Below are 20,753 nucleotides of genomic sequence, written 5' to 3'. Positions count from 1 at the left end.
GATTAATTTGTATTGCCAATGTGTTGAACAGATTGTAATGTAACTTTAGAAAAAAATTAGACCTGCCTCAACTTTTTCGTTGCCTATAACAGCCTATGGACTTATTTTATGTAAAGGACTTGGCATGGTTTTTCCAGAGAGCACCAAAAAGGTGACATTTATAGCTAGCTAGCTAACATTATCTTAGAAGTAGAGTCTGCCAACATCAACGAACGCTGGCAACCATACTGTGTCTTTAGGAAGGCATAAGAAAATAATAAATCAGACTAGGAAGATTTTTTGATTGGATTTCAAGAATTAAGTTGAAATATTATTTGTAAAATAAAAAACTGTATGAAAACAATATTTCAATTTAATTCTTAAAAACACAAGTCAAACAAAAAAGTCCTTCCCTGATTTAGTTTTTTGCCTGGCACGAATACTGAAAATCCAATTTTATTCTCAACATTTCCACTTTATTCTTGAAATACAAAACAAAACAAAATCTTTCTCCTCTCGTTTTGTCCCACGCCACGCCTAGCCTCCTCCGTAATTATTACCCAAGTGTGCTTGGCCCTAACACTCCTCTGATGATATTACACATTCACACAGATGCAGACATTTTCACGTCATTGTGGGAATTGGAAAAAACGCAGGTGTAATTAATCACATTAATTAATGATGGCTGTGTTTAATTAGGTTGGGACACTCCAAGGGTCCTGGGTATTGTGCATGCTGGCTCATGATGGGACACGTAATGGAGCTGAGCCATCATTAGTGTTACGAGTTACACCTGTGCTTTTCCTGCGATGGCAAGTCAAAATGACTTCCAGTTTAAATTGGACTGGTCTCTGATCTCCTCCAAAGAGATTAATGATATCCCTCTTAACACTCAACAGTTCTTCTACTAGTCCCTGCTGGACATAGACCCTGTGGAAGACCATTTCTGCCAATCTGATGGGGAAAAAAAAGATCCAAAGATCACACAAGTCATTATAATGAACAGCTTTCTCTATATAATAACTTAATATCTGAAAATAGTGAGATAGCATCTCAAATGACTAAGTATCACAAAATTATGACATGTCAAAAAATAATGGGTTACTATGTCAGAATAATGATAATTCTCAAAATAATTACTTAGTATCTAAGAAATGAGGAGTTAGCATCTCAAAACAATGACTTAGTATCTAAAAAATGAGTTAGCATCTTAAAATGATGAGTATCTAAGAAAACGTCACTTAATTTCTCAGAATGAGTACTTAAAAAACTGACTTAATATATCAAAAATAATGACTTAGTATCTAAAGAATAATTACTTAAAATTACTCAAAATAATGATTTGGTATTTCAAAATGACTTAGTATCTAAGAAATAATGAGTTAATGAGTTAAAATAATGAGTGTCTAAAAACAGTGACTTAATATCACAAAATAATGAATATCCCCAAATGATGAGTTGGTATCTCAAAATTATAGTTAGTTTTGCAAAATAACGACTTAGTATCTAAAAATAATGGGTTGGTTTTGCAAAATAATACTTAGTATCTAAAGAATAATGACTTGATATATCAAAATAATGATATGTAATGGTATATAGAAAGTTATGACTTATTTTCTTAAAATTATGACTTAGTATTTCAAAATAAGTAAGTTAGTTTCTCAAAATGATGACTTAAGTGTCATTATTTAAAGCCTCATCTTTTTTTCCCCCCCCTGTTATTTTGACAGTAGTGGGCCTCCATACATAGCTGACATGAACCCGTCAAGAGACTATTTCCGTCTCATCCATCGCCTGTCTCCTTAAAAACTCCTGCCTTCAACAAAAGCGACATTCTCGCGCTCTTATTTTGAAGGCGAGCTCTCTTGTTTTCCGGTATTGTCCCGTGGTTAAAAGCCAGTGCGGGTAAGGAGCTGACCGATGAAATTTAACGGGAGGGGGAAAAAAAAGAGGAGAGAAATATGAACGAGCGAGGGAAATAGAGAGAAGGAGGGAGAGAGGGGAGGTGGAGGAGTGCTGTCGGACCGTCCTACCATACAGACAGACACACAGACACACAGACAGACCGGGAGGGTGAGGCTTAGAAATGTACCGTCGGCTCAAATCGTGTTCGTCTTTTGTTGCTGTCATGACAGAAAGAAAAGCTGACTGCGCCTTTATGCAAAATGCACCTTCATGATAATAATAATAATACGGCTGTAGAAGTGTCCGTGCTACACATTAGGACTTTAAACCTACCTTATCGTACTTTTGCCTCACTACTCGCATCACTAATATCCCTTATGATATTTTAGTAGGGGCTTGCAGCCTATCATCCGGTTTACGTACGGTAGGATTAGCGTCAGTCTGGTAGCTGTCGGTGTCGATAGATGTGATGTGATGTTTCACGTTATTCTGGCAGCGACGTGACCAGGAAATGCCGTTGTACGTCCACCCCCATCTATCAGACTGAATGAAAGGCTGCAGACAGTGAAGGAAAACAAACAAACAAACAGTGGTGCAGGTCGTTGTTTGCTTTGGCTCTGGTTGCACTGGTGCACAAGCTGTGTGTGTGTGGGTTGGGGGATACATGATAACTGTGTGTACACGTGTCTTGGTATCTCATCACACACTCCCCCTCTGTCTGGTTGCAGTGTTTCAACATGACAGCCCTGCGTCAGAGGAAGGGCAGCAGGGGGAAGGAGCCCCCTCTCGGCGCAGACTTTCAGCCCCAGCAGCCCAACTGTTGCTCCGACCACCATTCAGAGAAGATCTTGCACGGTGAGTGGACCATCCTACCATCCCACCCCGGCTGATTTTAATACACGCTCAGCTTTCAGGCGGCAGCAGTGTCCAGTGGCTGCAGAAAGCGCAGAGAGGTGAACTCGGTTGGCAGACGTCCACCTCGCTGAAGGGTTGTTGAGCCAGATCCAGCTCCGGGGTCAGCATTCTGCATCTGACCCTGATCTTTGACCTGCTGTGGGTGCAGAGTGGGAAGGGAAGTTCTCAGTGGGGTTTTATTGAAATGCCAAATTCTCATAACTCTGCATTTCACAGATTGGAACATTGGAATGGGAAGGGGGGTGTTGTGGGGGCTGCATCCCCCACCCACTGGCCAGAATTAACCATTATGGAAATACCTTTTAACACTAATAACCTTTTCGAACAGTTTCTGTTCAAGCCCTTGGGGATGCCTTATTCTCTTACAGTTCAAGTATGAAAAGTATGGCAAGTTTAAAGGATAGACATGGTTTTCTACTTCAGTATCCTGATGTGACATTTAGTGTCTTCCTGGCAGATTTTAACCTGTCATGATGTGATGGAGAGTGTTCAATTTATATTTTACAGTGGTGTTCCCAGAAGCAAAACAGTGTTTGTCTGTTTTTTTCATTTATTTTTTTTTTTTATTGTTTTTGGATCTTAACCACAATCATGTTTATGTCACATTATGAAGATTACAAAGATTCACAAATTATGGGGAATTATTTTGGAACAATTAATGGAAACAAACTTTAAAATAAATGAATGTTAAATTGTGATGAGAAATAAAATTGCTCTCTATTATGCATGGAACACATGGGAAACGTGACCATAATTAAACTAGAAAGAGTCATTATTTGCTCTTGGCAGGTAGCTGGGCTGTAGTTTTCATATTCAAACCTTCACACGTAACAGCAGATACGTTTCATTGGAGAAAACTTGATCCCCAAACTGTCGGTGCGTAATGACGGTAGGCCCTGTGTTTATAGAGGGTGAAAGTGGTGCCTCTGATGAGCAATATGTGTCACAGGCTCTAATGAACCCACACCTATAATTTACATTGATGTAGTCTTTCTGATTGCACTCTGTGCCCAGGTGTGCCACAGGTGCACTAGGGAGCCTGGCTGCTTTTCTCATGCTCCAGATGCACGGTGCAGGGTGCCTTTAACTGCAACCTAGTGGCGCTGCCAGGTTCGTGACATCAGAACCTTGGTGTGCTCTCATGCGCCTCTTGTTCTAACACACTGCACAGAGAAAATCTGTTAGAGAATCTGATTCTAAGGATGAGTCTACAGTATCTGAAACAAGATTTATCATTTGTAACATGTTGAATAAAACACCACAAAACATGTCAAACCTGCATGTATAAGATTTCTTCTCAGCATACTCATCAGATGAGGTTTAAATAGTCCTGATGATATGGACCGTATTGTTTATACTGCTTTAATATTTCCTATTATGTTTCAGATGTATGCTGTTGTGCTTGTTCACATATTCAGGGCAGCTTCCCTGTTGAAAACATGTTCCCTTGCACATGGATTGGAATGATTCAAATCAGTACCATTTCTATAATATGATGGGTAACTTGTATTTCATTAGTATCCACTGAACAAATCCACCTGGTGTTGTGCATCTTGGCTTATTGCTCACTGCAGAACAAAATGCAGCCAACATAAATGTGCTTTACCTGCAGTAGGCGCAGGAAAAGCACAGGTGTTATTAATAACATTAATAGTGGCTCTGTCATATTGTCCCAGTAATCCTTCATTCATGTGTTATAATCTGAGAAATGAGTTCCAACTGGGAACCTTCACCTTTAACCATGCTTTGTATGGGCGCTGGACATCTGTGAAAGGACTAAATTTGAATGTACAGTTTTCAAAGTTTGAGTGTTTGAAGTGGCTTAAAGCGTTTGAAATGGCTTAAATTTGTAATTTAATAACCTTCATAATAAATCTCCACATGCCTGAATAGCTTGGTTTTTAGATAATAAAATGAATTCAGCATTGACTCAGCCACATTGTACAGGCTAGCAGGTGCAGTATGTGAGATTTTTTAATATGTCTGAAACCTTAGTATGAAGCCAGTAATACACGAAGTGCACACTGTTTCTGGGGAAACAGGACTGGACACTATGCTGTATCCCACAACACAATGCAGCAGTGATGGCATCAGCAACAACCTGACAGTCAAAGGCAGCCAGTGACCAAGAAAGCTCTAGTGTAAAACAGTAATGATTTAGTTTAAATGTAAGTCACTTTTCACACTGTTGGGTGGAAATATTTTTTAAAAGGTGCTGAGAAAGCTTGAAAGTGCACCTTGAAAATGCTTGAAAAGTGCTTGAATTTTACTTTTTGAAAAGGTGTAAGAACCCTGTTGAACACCCCCTCAAGCCAGAACAACAACTTGGAAAGTATGCACAAATTTTTGCCGAATTGTTGTCTGTATGCAGAAACATGACTGCTAAAAGTAAATGTATTCTTGATAACTTTTTCTTAATTCACACATTGTGTATCAGTTTTTTGCTCACGGATTAGTGTGAAAAGCTGCTTATTAGCCTTAAACCTGATAACAATTCCGGTAAGGCAATATTGTAGTGGTTCTAGGGAATGTACTGGTGCAGCAACAAGTCTGGGACAAAATCACTTTGTAATATAAAGTGTCAGACTGTTTAAGCAGTCTTGAATAGGAACATGAATCTTCACTGGGATGCTAGTCTCAGCCAACCCATTACTCAGACAGTACAACAACAACTCTACCCTACCTTTCCCTTTGTAGCGTCCATGTTGTTTCCACATTATGACTTAAAAGCTCATATAGACACTGAAGTTGGAGCTGAGGGGCATGTGAACGCAGCATAAGCCATTCCAGTGTGACAGTTTCCAACAATTCTCGTAACATTACAAAACCGACAATCTGACATTAACACTCACTTCATGCAGTGGTTGGCCAGCTGTGCAGAGGTGGGGAAGGGGCCAGAACCTGAAGTTCTATTCTGTGTTTTCTGTCTGTGGCTTTCTCTACGACTTTTGATGTGTGATGTGGTCGGAAAACACGTCATATGCACGAGTTCTGTTCAAGTATAACCTGACCCTGTGCCAGGACTGTGAAACTGAGGCAGCTAAATGGAATTCAGCCGTCATCCATTTTAATATTTACACCTGTGCTTTCCTACTGTGACATCTCAAAGTGTCTTCTGGTGGTTGGCTGTTTTTAAAAGTTATCAAAATTTCACTTAATGACACGTCAATGTTCTTGCAGGTGATTGGTCATGGGGGGCAATAATCTGGACATCGGTTGGTTGGTCTGTGTCTGTTGGTCTTGGACTGCTGTGCTGCATCTACATGGCCACGCTACATGAGAATGACCTGTGGTTCTCCAACATCAAGGTAAAGACCTTTCACTGCTAAGACCTTAAACAGTTTTTCCCTCAGAATTTTGTTGATGCTGCCTTGAAGGCCAGTGAGGAGAGCCTCGCTGCAACAGGTTCAAACATATTAGTTTAAGGTTGTTGAATGTTTCTTCATTTTCTACATCCAAATGAATGTTATTATAGACCTTTTTCATGGCAGCCAATTTGACATGAAATAGTAAACACCAGTGTTCCCAGTAAAATCTAATTAGGGTTCCATTCCATTCAGGTCAGATATAGGGAGGGTGCTGCTGTTGTGTACGTTGATTCACTGGAAAGGCAAAAAACAAAGAATGACCTTCACTTTATATGACAGTTAAGGTGGACTGTCCATGGGTTGAGTGTAGAAGAGACCATGTATCATGTACAAACCATGCTGTGCTGCATTTAGGGGCTGTGCATTTTTTGTTAGAGTACATATCAACTAGAAAATAAAAATGTTCCAATTGGGTACATTTCACAACAGAGTTTTTACCTAAGAATGTCTAATCAACAATTTAAAAAGGAGTAAATGTAGTGGGACAGGCTGCTGAAGAATGTCAAGTGTGGATGACTGTTTGGAATGGCAGTAGTGATCACAATTTGAAAAAAGATGCGTCTTGAAACTGAGACACAGTGGGACTTATGATTTAGAATAAGTTGCTACTAATTTTCTCGGTACGAACAAGAGGCGGGGTACATGTAGCGTGAGCAGGCAGCGTAATGATATCATTATTAACTTAAATTGGCTATTACCCACAGACAGGCCAGATCTTCATGTTCAGGTTTATGAAATCACTGTCCAGAGTAACATCCTCCTTTGCCTGACAGTGGAACATCACCTATTAGTGCACATATTGCGTTGTGCAGCCACATGATAGAGACTTCTCTTTGACCCCATCCTGATGCAGGCATCAATCGCCTTGCTGTAGCGGGACATTTTTTTAAGCCTTTTCAACCATTTCCTTTTTATTTCAGTGACTTTACGACCCCTAGGTGACACGGCATTAATAGCGCTCATTATTTTTTCCATTCCTTGGCTTTAGCGACTCTCTTAAATCCACAGATGATACTGTTAAATTTATAGACTTTCCTTTATGGATCCTTTATGGAAAGCAGGACTTCATTCTCCAAACTCATTAAGTTTTGTTTTTACTCTTTGATGCTACTTTCATGAATGAACCCTTCCTGACATATGGTGCAGGAACATTATATTGTATTATATGGTATGGTATTATTGGAGCGTTGATTATACTAATCTACAGTTCTCATGAACTTATGCTCAAATACATGGGGATGGCATTAATCAGGTTCAGTCATTCCAGGGTTCTCATGGGTGCTGGAAATACTTGAAAACACTGGAATTTCATGTACAGTTTTCAAGTTTGAAAAAGTACTTGGATTTTGGATAAAGCACTTGAAATTGCTTGAAATTGCAAATGCATTACTTTCATAATAAATCACCATCTGATGGAATATGCTTAGATAAAGAAATAAAATAAGTTGGAGAGCCTGATTGCTTTTGTCTTACACACAAAATAAAGATGATCCTTTTTAAGCCTCATTTACCAATCTGCATGTGTGGCTACAATTGAAGATGCTGGGCAGTTGCCATTTCAGTGAGTGTCGGCTTGAAAATTAAAAAAAAAGAAAAAAAAGAAAAGATTTTAATGAAATCGATGATATTTATCTAGTGATTGTTTTATACTGGCTCAGCCGGGTTAAATAGGATGAACTTAACCTTTCCATAGAATGCTATCAAGGAACATAATTTTGGTGGTTTAGAGCACAATAATATCTGATTGAATGTGATTTAAAAAGGAAATAATCATGTTGTCATTTTATAATATGTAATTTATCACCGCACGGTGCTGGCAGGGGGGAAGGAACCCTGTCATTTACTCAGTTATCTGAAGTTGGGAGTGTTTGCTGAATCTGACGTGGCACTGAAGCACGAGCACTCTAAGTGAAAAAATAAAATAAAGTTAAGGAAAAAAATAAGAAAAGATTCTTGGATGAGGCTGAATGCGTATATTGTAATTTTAAATTCACAAGCAGACACTACCAGTTAAAATTGTGTTGTAGATAGTGTTTCACAAGCTAGTGTTTGTAATATTTGCCTCCAGCAGGGCAAATTAAATTTTTGAAGGCAATTTTGTAACTTTCTCTTTTGAACAGAATGGAACAAATTAGTTTTTGTTGCTATTTACTGGAGCTGTGAATGTTAACAACTGGTATATGATTAAAAAATATTCATGACAAGTCATTACGTGACCACTTGTTGCCAAGCCCTTCGTCCAATGATCGTGTCCCACAAGGCATTATGTAGATGTCTCAGTGGTTTAGTATTTCTCGCTGACAGTTTCAACCCAACTATTTCCACTGAGTTTGAGCCAGCCCAGGAAGAAGATCTGGGAATTTTGACAACACATAAACTCTTTTATCTCTTTAATGAGGCCCTTGTTAAGACGCAGCGGAGATGGCTGGATTGATGCACCTGACACTTTTATATGGAGGTTATCTAAGGATTTGACATCCATGTGTAAGAGTCATCAACCACATCACAGATGTGGATCTTTACAGATGGAAACTGTGTCCTGGTTTTAAGATTTGAAAGAAAAAAAAATCCACACATGTTTTCTATGTATCTCAAGGGGAAGAGCTTCAACATAAGTGCCAATCAGACACGTCCTCTCAGTCAGTTTTCTCCGTAAATGGCATGCAAACAGGTCATAAACACTTCATCCTGAAATGGGATGATTGTTTTTCCATGCTCTGCATAGGATTGATTTTCAGGCCCCTCAAATGAATCACACGAAGTCCTGAAACACCATGGCGACTGGTGGTTACACACTCCTTTTTATAGTCTGTTCAGTGTTGTACAGCAACAGAACATTGTGCCCTGCCAGGTATGATGTAATTTAAATCCCCCTTCCAAAGCTTCACCGACAATGTGGCTCAAAATGAGATGTACGTAGCAGATTTTGATCTGGTTGACATGGCAGAACAGATTGCTCTGTCAGAGTCATAACTGGGGCAAAATGCAAATGTTGCTGTTTGTTGTTTTTGCCTCATTTAGCGGTGCACTAATACTGTAGTAATTTGTTTTGGTAGATGTATCGACTGAGGCAAGGAATGCAGGTCACTTGGTCTGACCTGGTTCAGTCTCAGATTGTGTGGTTTGCATCTGATGCCCCGATACTGTTGGATCCATTTTTGTTTAAATGGTTCTTAAGATTTGTACCATGCCAGGAGGAAGTTTTAACTGCCAGGTACCAGAAGCCTGGTACAACACTCACTAATCTTTTTAAGTAACTCTTTCTCTTTTTGTGTGCTCCTTGCTCTTGTTCCTGTAGTATGTGTGTGTGTGTGTCTGTGAGTCACTCCTTTCCTGCAAGCTATAGTAGCTAACTATGTTCCCTAGTCTCCAAGCTACTTTTAGCAGTTTGCTTCCTTAGAAAAATTTCACTTGGAAAAAATGTCACTCACTGCATGAAGTCTTTCCTAAAATATATTGTAAAATATGCTGTTGGCTCACAAACCTTGTCACTTGTATAAGAATGAGCCATGTGCACTGACTGTTAGGTTACTGAGAGGAAAGATCAACCTGAGGAGAGTAGCTCTAGCATTAGCAGCTAGTGCTAGAATCTAGGACCGACCCAATACTTTGAAGCTTCAACCCCTGCCATGATAATTGATGTCTGAAACTGTATTCGAATGCTTCATGTTTAAAATGTTGTTTTTGAAGGAGACATTGTGTCGGCTGCACTGAAAACGTGATGTAACTGAGCAACTGAGGGTTTATCTTTTTTTCTTATATGTTAAAAAATTCGCAAGTCAAGTCAAACAAGTCCTGCGCCAACATCATGATGCTTTTAAGTCATGATGTTAGGATGGTAGCGCGCTTAGTGATCTGACTGTCAGCCATGATTAAATACTTCAGCGGGAGACATTTAGGTAGAGTGTACAAAATCAGAAACGTAGTTTTTAAATCAGCTTTAAGGCACAACTTTTAAATTACCAGTCAGTCTATGTTCTGACCCTTACCTTTGGTCATGAACTTTGTGTGGTGACCGAAAGAGTTTGTGGATACAAGCGGCCAAATTGAGTTTGTAGGGTTGCGTCTGATCAGGATGCATCCTGGATGAATCCCTTTGGAGGTTTTCCGGGCCCATCCCACCGGGAGAAGACCTCGGGATAGACCCAGAACAGACCCAGAACACCCTGTTTACCCAGGGTTTACCCAGGTTGTTCTGGGTCTGGGTCTTTATCTGGCCTGGGAACACCTTGGGATCACCAGTGAGGAACTTGAAAAAGCGTGGCTGGGGAGAGGGACATCTGGAATACCCTGCTTAACCTGCTGCCACCTCGACCCGACCCAAAATAAGCGGAAGAAAATGGATAGATGGATGGGTGTAAATTCATGAACATGCTTTACTTTATTTACTTTAAAGCTAATTAAGATAACTACATGTGGTAATAATTATTAAAGAGAGCAAGGAGCTCAGGATGAGTGAGTTCAGATTTTTCTGAATCTGCTGGAAAGTTTGAGTTTCACAGTTTGGTGAGAGTTGTTCTCTGCTCTCAGGGAGTGATGAATCCCCATATTAGATAGGGGAGTTTCATCTTTAGATATTGGTTTGGATTTTGTCGAAGTGTTATCCTCACCGCAGAATGGACTCTCCTTTTTGTGTAGAACTGAAGAGAGAGTGAGGAATCGAACAAAACAACTGAGCAGGCAGGCCCTCAGAAATCTGCAGCTCTGAATTTGTCTCATCTGTAACTGGCAGTGCCAGCCAGGTGCCTCATCTGTCTCTCATGCAAATGTGCGGTGCGTCTTGACCCACATAGAGGCAATCTGCACAGGATAATGGATGAGTTTTTGTCACAGAGAGACAAAGCAGCACATCCAGTTAATTGAGTGGAATCCATACAGACGCAGTTTGTGGTCCTCTGCTGGTTTTCTCTGTTTACTGTATGTGTGTGAGAAGGAAAGAGGCGGACAGATGCTTTCATTCATAATAAATGCAGGTCACTTTACAGGCCTGGCGAACATTTCCCAGAAATGTTCCCACATAAGTGGCTCCTGGATGACATCATCACACATTGCGCTCGTGTGTGTGTGTGTGTTTGTGTGTGTGAAATGTTTCCTTCTGTGAATGCTATCAGAGCCTCTGTCTGAGACTGTGTTCACACAGAGCTGGTCAAATCTGAAAATGCTGTTTGTGAAACACTGTAGGTCCACACTAACACATTTAAAGTGTCTTAGTTAGGATCTCCATCAGGTAAAATTTGCTCATGACACATCTGTGATTGGCACTGGAGCATGTGCAAATCACAATTTTAGACATTTTTTGGCAAAGAAGCTTCCAAAATGGACAACAATGGAGAGTGAGCTTGCACAAGTATGACACAAAAAAAACACACTGACACCTATTAACACACCTCTCTAAGGTGCTTCTCATATGACACAGCATACCACAGTCCATCTCTTACTAACGTCATTATCAACATAATCCTCAAATCCAAATTTTATGGGGTTTTTTGGACTAGCCCTCTCCATGATTGATGCCTTGTGTGTTGGCCTCTACTGGTCTGTTTTGAAAAATGTAAATATTTAATTTAAAAAGCCTTTTCAGTTCATCTGTGTCAAGTCTAAGTCAAGTCTAAGTCAAGTCATGAATACCAAGGCAAGTCCCCCACATTTGGTGATTAGACTGATTATTGACAATATGAGAGCACCCGTAGGAGCGAAGTTGAAGACCTTGTCCTATGGACTTCCAACTGAAATGACTTTTTTGTATCACAAAGCGAGTAAAATACTTGAAAAAGGTACTGGTAACAAATTCCAGGTACTGGTATTGTTACCATGTTAGTTCAAATGTGCACCATGCCTAACCCTACTCTTTTCAAACAATGCAGTTGTCACTACCCACATACCGTGCGTCTTTTACATTCGCATGGATGTAATGCAGTACATCCACTAGGGGATGCCACTCAGAGTTAAAAGTTATCCAAAGAAGAAGAAAAAGAGTCAAAAGTTTCTGACAACAACAATCTTGGCGATGCTGGAGGAGGTTGTGATAATGGACCTCTTAAAAAAGATGATGGTGGGCTGTGCAGCCATTTCATTTCATTTGATTTTTATTTATTTCGAACATTTAAAAATATAAAATATCTTGTAGAGAAAAAAAAAAGTACAAAACAGAGACAAAACAATAAATAATAAACAAACTTACAATGAGAAACCTAAACTAATGTTTCATGTCCGAAAAGGAGTTGGAAGAAGCAGCACGCTTGTTTAGTCCTACCCCCACTCTCACACTATACTAATCCATCACTAATCACTATTTAATACATATACTCTGCTTTCCATCGATCAACCCCACATTTACATTACTATATTTCTTTATACTAGATAACCAATATTACCCGATGTATAAAACAAATATGAAAATACAAGAAGAAAAACCAAACAAACCAACAACATTATCACCCTGAGTGTGTTTTACATTCCCTCTAATCATTTTTGTACCTTGTGAAAATACTGTCTTTAAATCTCTTTTTAAACTGCCTCATATCTTTACTTTGTTTGATTTGTTCACCTAGTGCGTTCCACAAAATCACCCCACAAATTGATATGCACACACTTTTCAGAGTGGTGTGAAAAGGACATTGTTTCAAATTTAATTTACCTCCTAAGTTTTTCTGTGGTCTATTATCACACCAAGAAATTTGTTTTCATTCACAGTATTTTCACAATAATAACATTGTCTATCTTAATGTATAGCTGCGTAATTATTTTTCAGTTTCCAAACAGCATGAGTTTGGTTTTGATCAAATTTAATGATAATTAGTTTGAGTCAAACCACATTTTTATTTACTCATTTCTGATGTGACCACCTCCAGAAGCTGCTGTAAATTGTCCCCAGAGTAGAAAATATTAGTGTCATCCACAAATAACACAATTTACAATATTTTTGATATTTTGCATATGTCATTAACGTACAAAACAAACAGTTTGGGCCCTAAACTGACTCCCGTGGGACTCCACAAGCATGAAGATTTATCTTTCTTGAGGATTTTTAAAATGTATTCATTGTGTCCTGTAGTTGTGTCTTGCATAAACTATTGGCTACATGGCTTTCCGTAACATATGGCGGAACTTCTTTGTTTCATCCGTATCAGTAAGATTTCAGAAAATGTGCACAAATACGGATGAAATTAAGGCAGAGTAAGGACAAAAGGCTCCGTCTGTATCCATATGAGCATCTAATCTTTAGCATAAAAGACCCTTTAATGTCAATAAGTCAAAAGAAATCATTGTTGACTACAGCAAGACCAGAGGGAGTTATATTTCCATCAATGGCTCATCTGTCAAAAATTGTTGGCAGTTTTAAATTTCTTGACACACACATTACAGACACGCAAACATGGTCCCCCGACACCAAAGGCATCCTCAAGAAGGCACAGCATCACAGCAGCTGCATCACAGTCTGGTTCAGCAGCCTGACTGTAAAAAAAAACTAAAAAGGACCGTAAAGACAGCAGCTAAATCTTTTGGTACGGAATCACCACAACTCCAGGACACTCACACACACACTCACTGCAAAAAGACCCCGTAACATCATTAAGGACACCAGCCACCGGGCTCAAAAATATTACTGGAGCATCAAACCTCACACCAACTGTGTCAGTAAGTTTTTTTTTTTATAAAGGCAATCAGACTGCTGAATAGCTGAAGCTCCCACATGCACTGCAAAGAGTATGCATTGCTATGTGGTTATGTGTTACTCTTCTTTGGTCTGTGAGCGTTGTCTTGAGTTATTATATGGATGATCTGTATTTATTTTTGTACACAAAAGATAAAAGAGGCTATGTCTGACATTTTCTGTAACTTTGTGAAAGCAACAATCAGACATGAACACTGACTTTGCACAGTACTTGGCCAGATGTAGAGGTGAGAAAGTACGCTATCTTTAGACTTCTCTCCCAGGCTCTCTGTTTTCATTTGTTATGCAAGTGGTTGCAAATATGAATAACAGACGGCAACACCATAAAATGTAATTTTTAAATGATATCGAGTCTCACCTCTCTCTGATGCCGACTTTTCACCCTGCCTTCCAGTGTGGCCTCTGGAACTCAAGAAGGTAAAAATTGATTTCCATTGTGGTCGGGCAAGACACTGTACAAACTAGTTCTTTTCGCTGACCCGGCCTTCAGGCTATGCTCAGACAAATATTAGCGCGGCTCCCTCATTCATTTCAATGAGGTCACTGTGTTGACTCAGCAGGGGTGCTGACACAAAGGGTCGCAGGATTAGTTGGCAAAAAATTTAATCTAGCTCAACTTTTGCTGCCGTCTGGCCAGGAAATGTGTTTGCCATCTGAATATGTGGAAGCTCTTGTTAGCTTACTTTTTTTAAAAAGTGAGGTGCATATTTGTTCTGTTCATCTTGCAATCATAGAGTCCTTAACATTGCAGCCCCTTCTGTTTTCTTTAACTCTGCTGAGTCTCAGTTGGTTAAACCTTCGCTCAGTTCCCTTCTGTTCTCTGTGATCACCTATGCATACCAAACTGTTCCAAACTATTCCTGCAGGTTTTTGTTCCAAATCTGGGATCCCATTGGTTATCGTCTGATGATGATTTAGCGTCTGTGGGCAATAACTAATCTTTCAGGGCTATCGGTATATTGGATACCTGGGCCAAAACTTCCTCTTCTGTTCATTGTTTGCAGATAGTTAACAACTTGAGATGCAAGAATGGAATTGGATTTGAGAGACAGTGTCTACGACCAAACTGTTTCACAGTTTCAAATGAATGCAGATGAACTCAAAGAAAAATCTAATAACGAGAGAAATCCAATCTTGTTCCTTGTCTACAGAATCTGCCTTCATATACAAATATGTTCTGTAGGGGGTACAAAATATATTTATATAAATTCATGGTCGTGGACGCAGGTAAAAATGAAGTAATTGCAGGCGGGCAGCAGGGGAAAACAAGAATATAACACTTAGAATACTGTAATATGTTTTTTTCCCCTGGAGAAATTAGAAGTGAAAAAAATTGTGCAATATTTTTAACATTCACATCTGCAAATACAGTAATATCAAGTCTAACCAACTAGCAGGCTTTTATTTTGAAAGCATACGACACAACTTTTGACCCCACATTCTTCCAAACAGCGGGACTTTTATTTTTAATCTGACAGTGATGTAGGCTAGCTGCTGGCTAAAACAGATGACATAAAGGCAGAAATAGCCAGTGGAGGATACCAAATTGTGGACAATACATCGTCGAAGGCCAAGTTGGACATTTGGGAGGATTTTGGTGCGGTCAAAGACTGTGAGAATAACCTTGTCAGTGGCTTTGCTGCTTGTAAAAAAGTTGCAAAAAGTATTACCTTTTGATAGCTGCAAAGTTGGCTTGTCGTCACCATGGCAACACATCGACAGCTGCAGGAGCACAGATGCTGCACCAGCTGAGAACACAAATGAGTGTGTGTGTCTGTGTATGTGTGTGTCTGCTAATTGGACATGCCTGACCTACTGTATTTCAAAACAGATGACCTAATGATATTGGCCTATTTTGTTTCATTTTCATGTCTGAAGGATCATAAAATGGTGATTTGATCAGCTCATGTGATATTTACAATGTTATGACATTGCTAGGACATTTACAATGAGCGATCGCACAGAGAGTATGAAGCAACAGTTGCCTTCTGAACTCTACCAGTGCACCTGAGTAGGCATTTTTTTTGTTTTTCAGAAGTTTTGTTTCTCGCTAAACGAAAATGCAATGCTAATGCTTTTTCAGATGTATTCACTTTGGAGGCAGTTTTCAAAAAGCTCAGTTTTGAGATGAAAAAAGTGCTGGCTCTCCAGAGACAGAGGGCCAAAACGTAAGGAAAATTGATTCATCTTTATATTTAGCTAGCAAGTGTAGACGTACTACATGTCATGTCAGCTAACATTCCTTTTAGTCACTTGTGCCGGCTGGTGCAGCAGTCTGACCTTATGTATGACCTGTTTGCTGTTGCTCTCTTAGCCAGTTGAGATGATGTATTCAGATCCACTGTCTCTCTCATGTTCACTCTCCAACTCACTGTCTCACAGATATGCTGTAAAGTGTGTCCAGGTCAAGTAGGATGGAAAGGGCTGTGAAACATGCTGGAAAGTAATTTGTGAGCTTGGGATTCCTGCCCGCTTGATGTTGGTACTTTGCGGCTGTTGCTGCTTGACCAGACCTTACCTGACTGATGGTGTCGGAGTGTTGGCAGGCTGTGGAAAAGCTGTTGTTTAACAGAAAGGAGGCTGGTTTTAATGATCTCACATGTGGTTTCCTCAAACATTGTGTTGTTGAGGAAATGTGGTATCAGTGTTAGCCTGAGGTTACAGAGTCTGGAGGGTTTATCATCAAGTTCTTCGTGCTCGTTTGCTCTTTCTCACTGCCTCTTTCACACACACACCGTTAGAACGCTTATTATCGCCACTCTTACGGTATGCAGTTAGACAGTTGCCTCATGGAGTTTATTTCAGACATGTGCTCACAGCTTGACGCTGGTTCCAGATCCACAAACCCCCTCTAACAAATGTTCCCCGCGTTTTCCGAATGATGTTCCAACATGTTCTCCTCCCCACCCCCACCCCATCCTATTCTTTTCCTGTGTGCATGTGTGTTTTTATAGACAAGAGGTCACCAGTAGTCAACTCTCTTTTCTTTCCCTCCCTTCTGGCTGCTCCAGTTATCTACAGCCCATCCAGTTGTTCGCAGGCTTACTGTAGCTCAGTCCTTATGTTTGCTTTTCTCGTCATACTCAGTGGCGGATTTGTGGAGAAATATTGCTTTTTGTTTTGAAATCTTTGTTGGAGATCAGGGGAGGCAGAGGTTGGTCTGCTTTGAGACATAAAGCCGAGGGAGGACGAAGCAAGGCCAACGCTGGACGGACCCTCGCTTGGATTCTTCAAGCACCACATCAGAGAGATGGGAGTTATTCAAAGACCCACACAGAGGAAATGGAAACTGAGAGAAACAGATTGAAGAAGATCGGTGCCTTCTGAGAAGTGAACTAGCTTTCAGGGTAATGAGCAATGTGTGAACTTGTTAACCAGGCCTATTCTCTTTGACCTTAATTTAAACTGAGGATTAGCCATCTCATCAGAGCTCTTGGTGAAAAGCCAAGGCTTGTTTTGCCTCGAGCAAACTCAAAAGAAGGATTGGGAAGGAAATCAGCTGCTCATTCCCGCAGAGAAAGCTTTTGCATATTTCCTTTGGCAAGGAACTTGAAGCGATTAAAAAGCTAATTTATTTGGACCGACTTCAAGAAGAGAAAAACACACCGCATTTACATTTATTGCCGTAATGGATTTGGATCAGTTCTATAGCTCAACCCAGGAGCATGCTGTTTATCTACCTGGATTCAGTGCATCAAAGGATCCAAGAACTTATTGATAATCTCCGTCGTCTCAGGCAATGGAGCTTCGTAAGAGAGTTAAGCTGAGCAAGCTAGAACATAATTTGGGCCTCTCACAAGATGCACCAGCTGAGGGGAGATGCATGTGGGGAACAGAAAGGTCTAATGCCAAACAGGACGGGGGTACAGGGGAGGTGTCTCCGCTGGGAGGATCCTATACTTGTTCCGGTTCAGGCATTCTACCCCGGTGGCCTTGGCGACAGTGTGTTTCCATGGCAGCAGGGTTGTTATTGGCTGGGCTGCTGGCTCTGACTCAGGCCTGGTGTGTCAACGCCATACACGAGAATCTGCTGTGGTTCTCTCAGCTCACGGTAGGAGCTATGATACTGTTTTAATTTGAACCTTTAATTACCAAGCACATTGCAGGCAAGCTCTCGCTCACAGTAGTAGCCTGTGGTAAGAGTTCCAGGGAGATCAGTCAGGAACACAGTGCAAATAAAAACAACTGCCACCCCCCTCAGTGGTCTAATCTTAGCTCATGGTAGGAGTGTGGTGACTGTGTGTGTGTGTGTGTGTGTGTAAATATACACTGTATATATGCAGAGCAGAGCTGCAATGCAGTTGCCAACTGAGTTGCCAATTATTTTGATAATTGATTAATCATTTTTAGACAATTTGAAGAAAAAATGCTTTGATTTCAGCTTCTCAAATGCAAATATTTACTGGTTTGTTTAGTCCTCTATGGCAGTAAAACAAAAGGGTAAAACTGTGATAAACTATTTTCTATCATTTTCTATATTTTATGGACTAAACAACAAATTGATTAATTGAGAAAATGATCAACCGACTGATCATTAGTTAGTTGCAGCCCTGTTATATACGTACAATAAGTGATATACGCAGATGTATGTGTAACATTTAATACACAGCACATTTATCATCATTGACATGTCAGTGATCGCCAGTGACTCATGATCAGGGTTGTCTGGTAATCACAGGGTCAGTGATTCTTTCCCCAGCTTCTTCTTGTCTCCTTCAGCTGTAGGGTTCAACATGAATGTTTTTTTTTTTTTTTCTTTTTTTTTTTTTCTTCACGTGCCCGGTCTGGCAAGTGGGTCAGAAATCTACTTGCCCAAAGTCAATTTTCACTTGCCCCTAAACAAATTGTTTTATCAGCTGGTATGAAGTAACAACATAGACTAAAGTTAGCTGTCATGTTTAATCTAGGCCTGAAACATCTGTACAAGTCTAAGGTGATGTCTCGTTTTGTTGTTTGTCCAAAATGCAAAGATATCCAGTTTAAGTTGATGATAGACTAAGAAAAATGGAATATCTCCATATTTGAGAGGCTTAAAACAACATTTTTTGCCATTTTGCTTGAAAAATTACTTTAACTATTATTCACTGGTCAAAGTAGTTTAATTCTTTTCGCCACTTGCCTGTTCGGGCAAGTGAGTTGCCAGATTTACTTGCCTGACATTACATTATACTTGGCTGAGGCAAGCAGGCAGTTCTTATTTTTGAGCCTTGACATGTTCCAGTGTATTGGTTTTAATAATGTATTCATATAGCATGAGAATATAAATGGAGCTATGCTAAGAGTTGGCTGAGGTCACAAAACTTAAAAGGGGTACCATCTCCAACCCTAATTGGTGCCAAAAAAATAATTAGAGAGTCAGGGTGATGTCAGTCAAGCACTGTGAAGTGAGGCTAAGCACATGGCCACTAGGTCCTGGGAAGACGTCCAGTTATGCAAGTTTAGTGAACACTGTGACTGAATACTGAATACTGTGAATAATGTGGGTGACTCGTGGAGTTTATGGACCATTTTATATACAAAGTGTATTTGAATATTGCTCCATAATGGATGTCACTACAGTCTGTAAAGTGCTTCACATAAACACACAGGTACATAAATACATTATACATCATAACATTTACATACACATACCTATTCACATAGAACATGACAGTTATGGGTGTGTTTTGTTGACTGGTCAGCATTTCAGTGTTCTGCTGTTGGAGGCTGAGGTAGGGAGGCAACAATTTTGGAGGAGCTGTGTGTGTGATGCTCATGTGTCTGTTAGTATTGGAGGTGGTTGACGTGGTGAGGAAACGGGTAACAATAGTAGAGAATTGGTTGAGTTATACTTTTGTAGAGCAGTAACAGAAGATGGAGGGGTGGAGGCAGAAAATGCTTTCAGCTTGTGGATGGTAGAAAAGTCTTTGTTGGCAGTGTTTGTGGATGTTTGTGGTGTGTTGTTCACCGCTCAGTTTATTGTCCAGGGTGAGTCTGAGATATCGTTTCATTATTGATGCAGGTGGGGTTGTGGATGGAGTTGTGGGCTGTGCTTTGTGTGCTTGAAGTGTTAAGTTGTAATGCAAATGGAAATCAGTAAGGCTGTTTCCTCTTAGTCATGTAGTAGATGCATACATTGTTACTGTTTTAGAGGACTAAGAAATTCTGTGTCCATTTAGTTGTTTTTATGGTCTTTTTTATGAGGGATGAGCTATTAGTCATAAGTCTGTACTGGAAAATGAACACATGAATGGCATTGTAATAATCCTGTAATAATACATAATCATTATGTCAACATATATCAACAGGCATTTAGTCAGCTTTAAAAACTATCTGCAAACTGAATATGATAGACTGTTGATTGACTAATACTCTGCAGCTGGAAGTTCACTGTTTGCTCTCTGTTTTTACACCCCAGTGGGACAGTAATCGTACATGGCAAGCAGGAAATCTCCTGGAACTGCATCCTCTGAGCATACGCACACACATACACACACACACACACCCACACACTCACTGTGTTACCTGTCTTATTGTTACTGTTGAGGATTATGAGTGTATTAGCTGCTTTGCCTCTATCCTCCATGTTTCTGTCATGTCTTGCCAGGATATCTGTTTTCCATATTAGAAAGAACACAAGTGCTTGGTTTCATGACAAACTAATTCCCCTTTTTGCTTTCAGGAAGTGGAGCGGGAGATCTCCTTTCGGACGGAGTGTGGACTGTACTACTCATACTTCAAGCAAATGTTGCAGGCCCCGTCCATACAAGAAGGTATACACTATGTTTATGGTAATTTTCCTCTACATTACGTCAATATTGGCCTTTTATTAAATCTATCAAATCTCAGCCAGTCCATCTTCAGTATATCATCCTTGATTTTTATGAGTCTAATCGACTGTTAAACCCCTCACCCACACAGTGATAACAAGT

The 20,753-nt window shown here is 40.0% G+C and overlaps 1 protein-coding gene across 1 annotated transcript in view; it reads left to right on the top strand.

The window, feature by feature from the left end:
- The first annotated feature begins 1,870 nt into the window (after nt 1–1,870).
- Nucleotides 1,871–20,753, top strand: part of dpy19l3 (dpy-19 like C-mannosyltransferase 3) — a 95,625-nt gene continuing 76,742 nt past the window's right edge. The window contains exons 1-5 of the mRNA XM_084725197.1: nt 1,871–2,052; nt 2,613–2,739; nt 5,980–6,107; nt 17,579–17,893; nt 20,504–20,594. Coding sequence (XP_084581323.1) covers nt 2,622–2,739; nt 5,980–6,107; nt 17,579–17,893; nt 20,504–20,594 — 652 coding nt within the window. The 5' untranslated portion in view covers nt 1,871–2,052; nt 2,613–2,621. The remainder of the gene's footprint in view (nt 2,053–2,612; nt 2,740–5,979; nt 6,108–17,578; nt 17,894–20,503; nt 20,595–20,753) is intronic.

Source organism: Lutjanus erythropterus, chromosome 1 (assembly GCF_056507025.1).
Source record: "Lutjanus erythropterus isolate fLutEry1 chromosome 1, fLutEry1.hap2, whole genome shotgun sequence".
Classification (NCBI taxonomy): domain Eukaryota; kingdom Metazoa; phylum Chordata; class Actinopteri; order Lutjaniformes; family Lutjanidae; genus Lutjanus; species Lutjanus erythropterus.
This window is presented reverse-complemented; position numbering and strand designations above follow the sequence as displayed.